Consider the following 10,374-nt stretch of genomic DNA (forward strand, 5'->3'; position numbering starts at 1 on the left):
CATTGCCTTCCCCCACATTTCTCCCCTTTCCACTTTGTAAGTCTTCCATGGATTGGCTGTGCCTGGTATTCTGCTCTGCCTGTCTTCTGACTGCTCATAGCAGAACTGCTATAATTAATTTCAGAATTGGCACATGCACAGTTCGCTCTTGCTGCAACTTTTCATTTATTCCATTTGTCACTGCTCCCCCGCTGGCCTTCAGCCAAGCTGTGTGTAAGAGCAGTCATGTGCGTTGAAATATCACACTTGTCCCCCAGTTTTGAACATGGGATGGTGTGCATGAATACATCATGATTCCTTGGCAGCTTCCATTTTTCTGTATCTTAACACTGACAGAGCCCATCTAGTTCCCCATTCCTTCAGCTCACTGGTGCTCTTGAGTCTTTCAGTAATCATTACCCTACATGACAGCATGCTCAGCATTTAAAACATAGGTTTTCATGCAAAAAATCACTCATGTGCAGGGCTTAGCTGAAGAAAGTAGGGGACACTTGATCAATGGAAAAAGTGGAAAGCAAATGGCATGTGAACAAATTCCAGAAATCCAAACCAAAGGTAAAATGGTCAGAAAGCGAATGAGTTACCTGGACAAGCTAAATCTGGTTCCATTTTGTGGGAGAGAGGGGGGGAATTTTGGAAGCATCCAAATGAAACAAAAACTGGCCCAGTGCTGGGGCATTCAAGAATGTTCATATTTCTGTCAATATGACAGAATCTTGATGATAATCTACCGTCAAGTAAAAGGACTAAAGATGAATTGAAAATGGCATCAGGACAGATGAACATTCTGCATCCATTTTTTTCTGTGTTAACTGGCTGTACCCCAATGTGTTAAAAACACATGGTTTTAAAATTCATATTTTTTGAGAATACATATTTAAATGCAAGTTTGGGGTATTGTTTATTTTTTTAAAAAAAAAATCGATGCAGTAAAGAATTGTGAGGGAACATATGCAGAGGTGGCATGGATCAGAAAGAGACTGATCTGTGCACATATACTTGTCCCCCTCTCAGCCTCTCCTATACATGTCATTATTTTGGAAGCAGGTCTCAGGTTTGCAGGTTCCATTTCATAGGGATCATAGAATTATAACGTTGGAAGGAGCCTGATAGGCTGTCTAGTTCAACCCTCTGTTTGGAAATCCTTCCCTTGAAGACCTTCAGTGGAGGCTGGCGGCAAATCCGCAGATTCATCACCCCGTGTCAGTGGGGTGGTGAATCCCCTCTGAGTTTCAGTCAGAACCAATCAGAACTCTAGAGGAGTTAGAGTTTCATACCTTGGATAGCTCCTTTAAAGTTCTGGCGACTGGTTCTGACTGAAACCCAGAGTAGATTCACCACCCCACTGACATCACAGCCACCAGCCTCCACTGGGCAAGCCCACCACCCAACTAGCTGATTTGTTCCATTCTCAGACTGCTCTTATTTTTAAAAGGCTTCTTTTAATGTTCAACTGAAATCTACCCTTCCGTAATTTAAATCCATTGGGTTGAATCCAGAATCTGCCTTTTGCAGGAGGAAGGGACCTTCCACAAGAGCAAGGGCTCCGCTCGTGGAAGGTCCCTCTGTCTGATTTTGAGGGATCGCCCCTGCCCCCCCCCCAGCTTACCCCCTTCAGTAGGGTCTCCTGGCTCTCTGTCTGGCAGTTTCAGGGGGTTGGAGGGGCTGCTGTGGGAAGTCCTCTTCCACCAGTGCAATTGATCCAGTTTAAATCTAGATGCAACCAATAGAGCTAATCCTGGCTTCTGGGGCAGCTGACAGCAAAGCCAGGGAGTTTCAGAAAAATATCTATTTCTGTTTTATTGACTATTCTAAAGCCTTTGACTGTGTGGATCATCACAAACTGTGGCAAGTTCTTGGTGGTATGGGGATACCAAGTCATCTTGTCTGCCTCCTGAGGAATCTGTATAACGACCAAGTAGCAACGGTAAGAACAGACCACGGAACAACAGACTGGTTTAAGATTGGGAAAGGAGTATGGCAGGGTTGTATACTCTCACCCTACCTATTCAACCGGTACACAGAACACATCATGCGACATGCTGGGCTTGATGAAGCCAAGGCTGGAGTTAAAATCGCTGGAAGAAACATTAACAATCTCCGATATGCAGATGATACCACTTTGATGGCTGAAAGCGAGGAGGAGCTGAGGAACCTCATGACGAAGGTGAAAGAAGAAAGTGCAAAAGCTGGGTTGTAGTTAAACCTCAAAAAAACCCAAGATTATGGCAACCCGCTTGATTGATAACTGGCAAATAGAGGGAGAAAACATGGAGGCAGTGACGGACTTTGTATTTCTAGGCACAAAGATTACTGCAGACGCTGACTGCAGCCAGGAAATCAGAAGACGTTTACTTCTTGGGAGGAGAGCAATGACAAATCTTGATAAAATAGGTAAGAGCAGAGACATCACACTGACAACAAAGGTCCGCATAGTTAAAGCAATGGTATTCCCTGTAGTAACCTATGGCTGCGAGAGCTGGACCATAAGGAAGGCTGAGCGAAGGAAGATAGATGCTTTTAAACTGTGGTGCTGGAGGAAAATTCTGAGAGTGCCTTGGACTGCAAGGAGATCAAACCAGTCCACACTCCAGGAAATAAAGCCAGACTGTTCACTTGAGGGAATGATATTCAAGGCAAAACTAAGGTACTTTGGCCACATAATGAGAAGACAGGACACCCTGGAGAAGATGCTGATGCTAGGGAAAGTGGAAGGCAAAAGGAAGAGGGGCCGACCAAGGGCAAGATGGATGGATGATATTCTGGAGGTGATGGACTCGACCTTGGGGGAGCTGGGGGTGGCGACGGCCGACAGGAAGCTCTGGCATGGGCTGGTCCATGAAATCATGAAGAGTTGGAAGCGACTGAACGAATAAACAACAACACATGATAGCTCTTCAAATATTTGAAAATATCTGAAGAGAGCTTTGGCTAGGTGGTATAGAAATGGAATAAATAAAATAAATAAAAATAAATGAATCACATCCCATTTCAGTCTTCTCTTCTCCAGGCTAAACATTCCCAGTTCCTTCAACCTTCCCTCCTTGGACTTGTTTTCCATACTACTGGCCATCTTCGTTGCTCTCCTCTGGACCCTCTGAAAGCAAAGGCTATGATACAAAATCCTACATTTATTTGAACCTGGAATCTCCTTGAATCATGCTATATAGAGTCCCATTGCACAGGGCCAGAGAGATCACACACACACACACACACACATACACGCTGTTCAAATGTGATTGGGAGGGAGCAGGCAAGTCTGAAATGGGCCCCTGTTTGCACTACCTGCAGAACTGACAAGGAAGAATTCATGCCTAAACAGGCCCAGTGCCAACCACAAAAACCACAGTGATGTGTCTTGGCCAAAGGCCACCGAGTTTATCACATGTGAGAATAAAACCTTGAGAATTATGTAACAGGAAAGGCATTCTTTGGGGGACACCAACATTCCACAAAATACGCTGGGCCTCTCGCGTTGCTGTTGTTTTCCACTGATTTCTTCCTCACGGGTAATTAATAGTTTCTTTTGCTCTGCGACAGATATTTGGGCCAGTCCAACAGATCATGAAGTTCAAAACCATAGATGAAGTGATCAAGAGAGCAAACAATACTCACTATGGTCTAGCAGCTGCAGTGTTTACCAAAGACATTGATAAAGCTCTGACATTTGCAGCAGCCCTTCAGGCTGGAACTGTCTGGTATGTTTCCTTGGTGCTGCTCTTTAAGCCCAGCTCACTGCAGAGGTGTTGCTGGCCCTGGGTGTTGCATGGCCAGCAACACCATGAAGGGAATTCCAGGGGGATCCCAGCTGCAAAGGGTTAATCCTCCCCTCCCTGTGGTGGAGGCTGGTGACTTTGATTTTGGTGAGGCTGTGAATCCATTCTGAGTTTCAGTCAGAACCCGCCAGGACTCTAAAGGAGCTATCCAGGGCACTGAAACTATGTGTGTGGGGGGTCAGCACTGGAAATTATGCTTGGGGGGGGAACCCTTCTATTGGTGCTTAATTGTATTGTGGGCCGGCGGTCGGATTTCCTCCAGAAGGGAAAGAAAGAGAAGTTGCAAAGAGGGGAGAGTGAGAGATTGCAAATTAGTTGTAAGTGAAGAGGAACTACTGATTTGAGATGACCTGGGACAGGGTGCGACTTAATTGAAGAATATTATTTTATTTGTGGTAGTGTGGATAAGAAAATAATCCAAGTTATAAATAGCCTGTGCAAATTTTATACAGATTTGTGTCCCGTGGGCCTGGGCCCCAGATCTTCTAAGTGTCCAGCAACACCTCTGCTTACTTGGAAGAATTACTGCAAGAATTATTTTTGTTTTTGACCTTTATGTTCCACAGGTGCACAGAGCACCTTTCATAAAGTATTCTGTACCTGTATGAAGGGTAGTCTGTGTACCTACATACCACAAAAGATCAAAGGCAAATACAAAACACAGGGCTGGATCCAGAGTTTGCTTTCACCAGTTGTGAGTCCTGCTCAGAAATCTTCTGCTAGTAGAAAGGAGTGAGGGACTTTTGCCAATTTCCCCCTGCAGCCCCTAATGCCACTTTCCACACTGCACCAGAGGGAGCATTTTTGGGGAGCTCTGCAGGCTGGGAGGGAAAGGAGGGGGTAGGAAATCAGTTTCCACAAATCCCCTTCTGCAGGTGAATATCTGGATCCAGCCCACAAAAAAATCATTCAAAATCCTGTCATATAAAAATACAGCAGCCTAATTAAAAAATATGCTATAAAAACCTCCTAGCAGACACAGTGCAAAATCCTATAAAGAAACTCATCTGGCTGTTACTACCTAGAAATCCTGTCCATGAAGGAGCTGCCCTCACTTCCCTCTCTTTTCTCTTCAGGGTTAACTGCTATAGTGCAGTGTCTGCTCAATGTCCTTTTGGAGGATTCAAAATGTCAGGAAACGGCCGAGAGCTGTAAGTAAAGTTAGCATTTAACTGTATGAAACCCACAGAAATTTTAAGAGCAAGTTCATAAGACCAACCTTAGCAACAAAACGTCACTCCAGCCATCTTATTTCTGGGACATTTGTCTTCACACTCTCCAACTTTCAGCGGTGTCATTTGGCTTATGAGTAACTGCACAAGGAAGAAATGCAAGGAAATGTCACTTCATGTACAAACTGATCGTATATAAATGGATTCTACAGTATGGTGTCCTTGAACCGTTTTAACCAGATTTGATTACAATTCTCTGTCCAAACGCTGGCACTGTTGGAGATGTTCCAGTGGCATTTTTTTTCCTGCTATGGTAACAAACAGCTTGCATTTAAAAGCCAGGAAAAAAGCATGGTGTGTGCCAGCTTCTCATTGGAAGCAGCTAGTGAAAATGAATACAATCTTATGTCATCGTAGTCACATCCCCCCCAAATGAAGCCACTAGTTCCACATGCTCAAGGGCAATTTGGGCTCATGTTTTTCAGACAACAGGCCCAACTCCCACTCATCCAGTACCACTTCACAAATCACTTTTAAAACCCAGGGGACTTTTTGAAGCAGTTTGCGATGTGAGATTCTGGTATACTAGTGAAAGGCAAAAAGCAAACAATCTCACTTGGCATGCACACTTGGATCACGGACAGTGACCTTGTTCTAGGTATGGCAGAGGAGTCCAGCTGGGGGCTCGAGCCCAGTGGATTACTGCCAGCTCAGCCCCTTGGATACCAGCTTGTGGACCCCCAAGTCAGGCAAGCTCACCATTTTCTGCCTCCCGTCAATCCCTTCCACTCTCCTTGCAAGGAGGAGAGAATGAGGGTTGGCCAGTGGCAATGGGGTCTCTGGGAGCTGCCATTTTGCACAAAAAGGTGGTGGCTAGGCTTTTTCTGTAAATTTATTTATTTAATTTCTTAATTGCCCATCTGGCCAGTCACCCAGCCACTCTGGGCGATGTACAATAATACAACAATTTAAAACAATAAAATTTACACTGAATTATGCTGAATTACACTAAAATACAAGTGTAAGTGGTCTAATTAGACCATTTGTGCCTGTAATTTAGTGTAAGTGGCCCTATGTACAGCCGCCTTTTACACAAAATGGGAGATTTGCAGAAAAAGCCCAGTCACCATTTGTGCAAAACAGTGGCCACCAGAGCAGCAGGTGTCAGGGTTGCCCCTGAGCGCAGCAATTGGCAGAGTAGCTCAACAGAGTCTGAAGAGGAACTGCAAAACGTGGGGGAGGAAATTTCCCAGGCCTGGACAGAGATGGATAGGCCTACTCCTTAAGCTTCAAAGGCACAGCTGGATGGAGAGGGCCCCTGTGAGAGAGAGCGAACAGGGAGAAGGGGGGCTGGTAGAGTCTGAATTCTTAGACACTAGACGCAGATGCAGAGACAAGAGAGAAATGGCAGGGGCGGAGCTTAGACGATCTGCCCGATTGGCCCGGCAGGAACAGCTGCGCTTAAGAGTCCTCACGAGACAGAGGCAGATCCCCACCCCACCCCTTAAGTTAGGACAGCAAGCTCACCTGTTCCTCGAACGGTGGGCAACTTTGGAAGTTTTCCTTTGAACTCCCTGAAGGTATTTCCTTTGTAGACTGTGGGTCACTGACAATTAGCATCTGAATGACCCATTGAATTAAGTGGATTAAAAAGCCTTAGAATTGAAGTCTCTTGTCTGTGTTTTGATTTGGCTTTTGAAGTTTTACAGCAGGGGCAAAGGGAAACGTGACAGCAGGACACCATGCATCACTGGCCCACTGACTGTCTGGCAGGGTTGGGCAATGCTGCAAGCAGCACTGTCCATGAAGCAGCGAGTGGCGGCAAGTTCGCCCATCCGTACCTTGTTCACACATAATATTAAGCCATGATTTATTTAACCCATGGCTAACCCAGGGTTGTCTGACAGATGATCAAACAAACCGTTGTTTGTTTTCTCAATCCATGGCTTATTTGTTTGCCTCCTCCTTTGCACGCTCCCTCCCTGTATACCAGATGCTGTAGTGCTGTGCTGGCATGTAGAGTGGCTGGGTTGTTGTTTTTTCACTCTTGCCAGCTGCCACTGAAGCCTGGTGAAACAACCCATGAACAACCCAAGCTTCTGGGTTCACATGTAACAACAACCCATGGTCAACCAACCAACCAACCAACCAACCCAGAATTCACAACCCAACAACAAACCATAGGTTCTCTTTCTGGATTGTTCATGGTTAACAAACCATGGTTTGTTAGCTTGGCTGGGTTTGTACATCACAACAACCCAGAATTCAAGAGCCCATGGATTAAATAAACCATAGGTTAGTGTTATCTTATGTGTGAACCAGTTCCATGTGTTTGAAGATGCGACTGTCATCTGGCATGAGATCTGTATGTAGTGGTAGAATTGTTACCTTTTTTCAGAGGGAGGTTCTGCACCTTTATCTGCTGCATGACAGGGAGAAGAAAAGATTTCTCCTTATGTGAATATGCAAGAATAAATCATGGTGATCCCCTGAACCAATCCAGAATCCCAATTTAAGGATTTCATTAAATGCTCTTTGATAGCGTGGATCCATACAAAATTGATGTTTCTGTGCCTTCTTGGTGAATGAAGAGTCATGTGTGTAAAGAAACTGTTTTGTAATCTGAAGTGGCATCTAACCCAGGACATGTGACATGCCTCAAAGGAAGATAAAAGCATCCATAGAGTACATGGCCAGGTGTTGCTGGGTCTGAGAGGACTTGAGCCAAAATCATCAGAAATATGTCCTCATAAGACCCCTAGAAGCCCCATGGAAGTGGACAAGAATGCTGGCTCTCTAATTTACATAAGCAGGAAATGCCATCTATCTGTGTTCACTAAAACACCTCAACTTCAAACAACAAGTTAAACAGCCCCTTTTGAAAGCCCCTTGTTATGTGGTTTAATGTTCAAAGGGAAGGTTCCAACAGTGTCTGGCCACTAGTACTATGTACATTGCACTAGTGGAAGACAACACTTGTGCAGTGTCTATAGCACTTGCTACCACAATGGGTTTCCCCAGGAAACCTGTCGCACTAGCAAGCGTCATGGGCGTTGCACAAACGCTGGTTTCTCCTAGCACGTTGTAAATAGTACTAGCAGGCAGGCACTGTTGGATCCTTCTCAAAGTAGCTTATTGACCATAGAATTCAAGTTCTGAAGCCTTTCCAGTAATTTTTGACACTCAGTTGCCAACTGCCCAACCTCGTTGTGTCATCATACCAAATAACCCAGCGGCGGCTGGTGACGCCAGTTCCAGAAGGGTGGTGATTCCATTTTAGTTTTAGTTACCACCAGCCCAAACTCTAAAGGTGCTATCCAAGGTGCTGAACCGTATCCCCAAACTGGGTTCAGCACCTTGGATAGCACCTTTGGAGCTTTGGCTAGTGGAAGCAAAAACCCAGAATGGAATCACCACCCTCTGGAACTGGAGTTACCAGCCACCACTGAACTAACCCACATAGCAGCTGTAACATCTCTGGCTATTCAAGGTCACTGTAAATCTGACCAGATTGAAACACACTGTCATTCATTCATTCGCAGCCCAAGAGCATAAACATGCTAGATCATAAATATAAAAACTGATGGAAAAGCTATTCTTACCATTTCTCTCGTTCTCCCTCTCTCTCTTTTAGGGGGGAGTATGGCATTCATGAGTATACAGAAGTCAAGACAGTCACAATCAAAATTCCACAGAAGAATTCATAATGCCACTGCAGGGGAACAGGATATGACAAGGTCAAATACTAAGAAAAATTGAAAAGACCAGCTTTATTGCGAAATGTTTTGTAGCCGAAGTTTTCACTTAAATTTGAGCGGGGCGGGGGGAGTGGTCTTTCTATCTGTAAAAACAAATGCTTTTAACAAACGCTAAGTGAAATATCTTAGAAAATCTTTAATCTGTTTAACTGAGAAAGGGAAATCTTAATGCCAGAACCTAATTAAAATGGTTTGAATCTTATTGAAAAAAGCTATTTCCCCCTATTTTAATAAATCTGTAGTGCTGTGGAAAATACATTGTTAACACATAATATTGACACAATTTGGTTTAATATGCTGTCGCAGAGTTTTTAGCTATCTTTCCTTCCTTTGTTATGAGTTTGGCAAAAGCACATATGGCTATCAAATATATACTTTGTTATCAGGGAAAATTATTAACAATCTTCTGTTACACGTTGTAGCTTTGAATCTGTTCATGTCAACTTCTGTACAGAGGTATTCTGGATGTAAACTTTATTAAAATCTACCCTTTAAGCTGTTACTCGTTCAATCATTTGTTCCCGTTTGTGGACTAGAGTTACTGCAATTAGGGTGTACTCCGATGCATGTTTAGACAGAAAAAAGTCCTACAAATGCAGGGAACTGTAAGATTTTTTTCTGTCTAAATGTGCATGACATTGTGCACTTAAGGGCTTAAAAACAAGATTAGGGCCTTATTGTTTGCTCCATGTAAAGAATGTCAGACTAACAGACATGCAACCCAATCTTATGCATATATACTCAGAAGTAAATCTCGCTGAGTTGTATTGGACTTTTAATCCCCACCATGTGCATGGGATTGCAGCTTGCTCCATGTAGGGGAGTTGCTCTGTACTTCCATGTGTCCTCACTCACATGGACATGTACCTGTGTGTATCCATGTGTAACAACCAACACAGGTTTTAGGAGCCCTTTAACCAGAAGTGTGGTGCACAGATGGTGGATTTGTGCACTATGCTCTTACTAAATGGGGAATATCTACTGCTGAAATGGAGAAATTAGCTCAAAGTTCAAAAACTAGCTCTGAGCCAAAAATTTCCCCCACATTTTGTTTTCAACCATTCTCATTCACTTTGATAGAAGAGAAATTGCTTTTGAAAACCAGTTCAATGGTGAAGACATTTCGGAAAAATTCTCACAAGTTGGGATTGGGTTTCTTGGGCTTACCTTACTTAGGAGGTGGCCGAGGAGTGAGCCCAAGAGTCCTGTTCTTCATCGTGCAATCATCATCTCTCTGGCAGCCTGTAGTCTCCTCAGCTTCCTACACTTCAATTAAAGCCCAGGGGAAGACACCATGAGGTAATTCTTCCCATAGGGCTTTTTCACATCAGGAAGCAAGTGCAGGCAGCCTGGCATGCTAGCTGTGATTAGGTAAGCTTCAAAACACCACAGAAATAAATTATAAAACATCCTGAATGAGGCAGAACAATGGAAGCTTCTTTCATGGCCGGAGAAAACTTCCAGGAAATTGGATGACAGATTTTGGCAGAGCACTAACTGCACCTCACCCCCGGAGCTAGCCACATCACTGCCCCCACCTGCATTGTGGTAGATGCAGACTGGGGGCCAGCCTGCCAAGACAGCTGATTCTGTTGCAGCATGAAAGCCCCCAAACCTCTTACCAAAAAAGAAAGAAGCTGTGCTCCAAGCCCTTCGAATGGGGAGCCC

At 44.3% G+C, this 10,374-nt stretch overlaps 1 protein-coding gene and 1 long non-coding RNA gene across 5 annotated transcripts in view; one reads left to right on the plus strand and one right to left on the minus strand.

The window, feature by feature from the left end:
* The window catches only part of ALDH1A1 (aldehyde dehydrogenase 1 family member A1), a 61,261-nt gene extending 52,042 nt beyond the window's left edge, over positions 1-9,219 (plus strand). Inside the window, exons 11-13 of the mRNA XM_084834297.1 lie at positions 3,541-3,698; positions 4,853-4,927; positions 8,583-9,219. Of these exons, the coding sequence (XP_084690423.1) occupies positions 3,541-3,698; positions 4,853-4,927; positions 8,583-8,655 (306 nt within the window). The 3' untranslated portion in view covers positions 8,656-9,219. The remainder of the gene's footprint in view (positions 1-3,540; positions 3,699-4,852; positions 4,928-8,582) is intronic.
* LOC146352541 (uncharacterized) overlaps positions 1-9,942 on the minus strand; it is an 81,207-nt gene extending 71,265 nt beyond the window's left edge. For all 4 annotated transcript variants that reach the window (XR_014787756.1, XR_014787755.1, XR_014787757.1 and 1 more), the window contains exons 1-3: positions 9,874-9,942; positions 8,551-8,660; positions 4,996-5,089 (exon numbers count right to left, since the gene is read on the minus strand). This is a non-coding gene — a long non-coding RNA (uncharacterized LOC146352541). The remainder of the gene's footprint in view (positions 1-4,995; positions 5,090-8,550; positions 8,661-9,873) is intronic.
* Positions 9,943-10,374: the final 432 nt, after the last annotated feature.

This window comes from Heloderma suspectum, chromosome 2 (assembly GCF_057233095.1).
Source record: "Heloderma suspectum isolate Gila_16-S chromosome 2, 16-S_ref, whole genome shotgun sequence".
NCBI lineage: Eukaryota > Metazoa > Chordata > Lepidosauria > Squamata > Helodermatidae > Heloderma > Heloderma suspectum.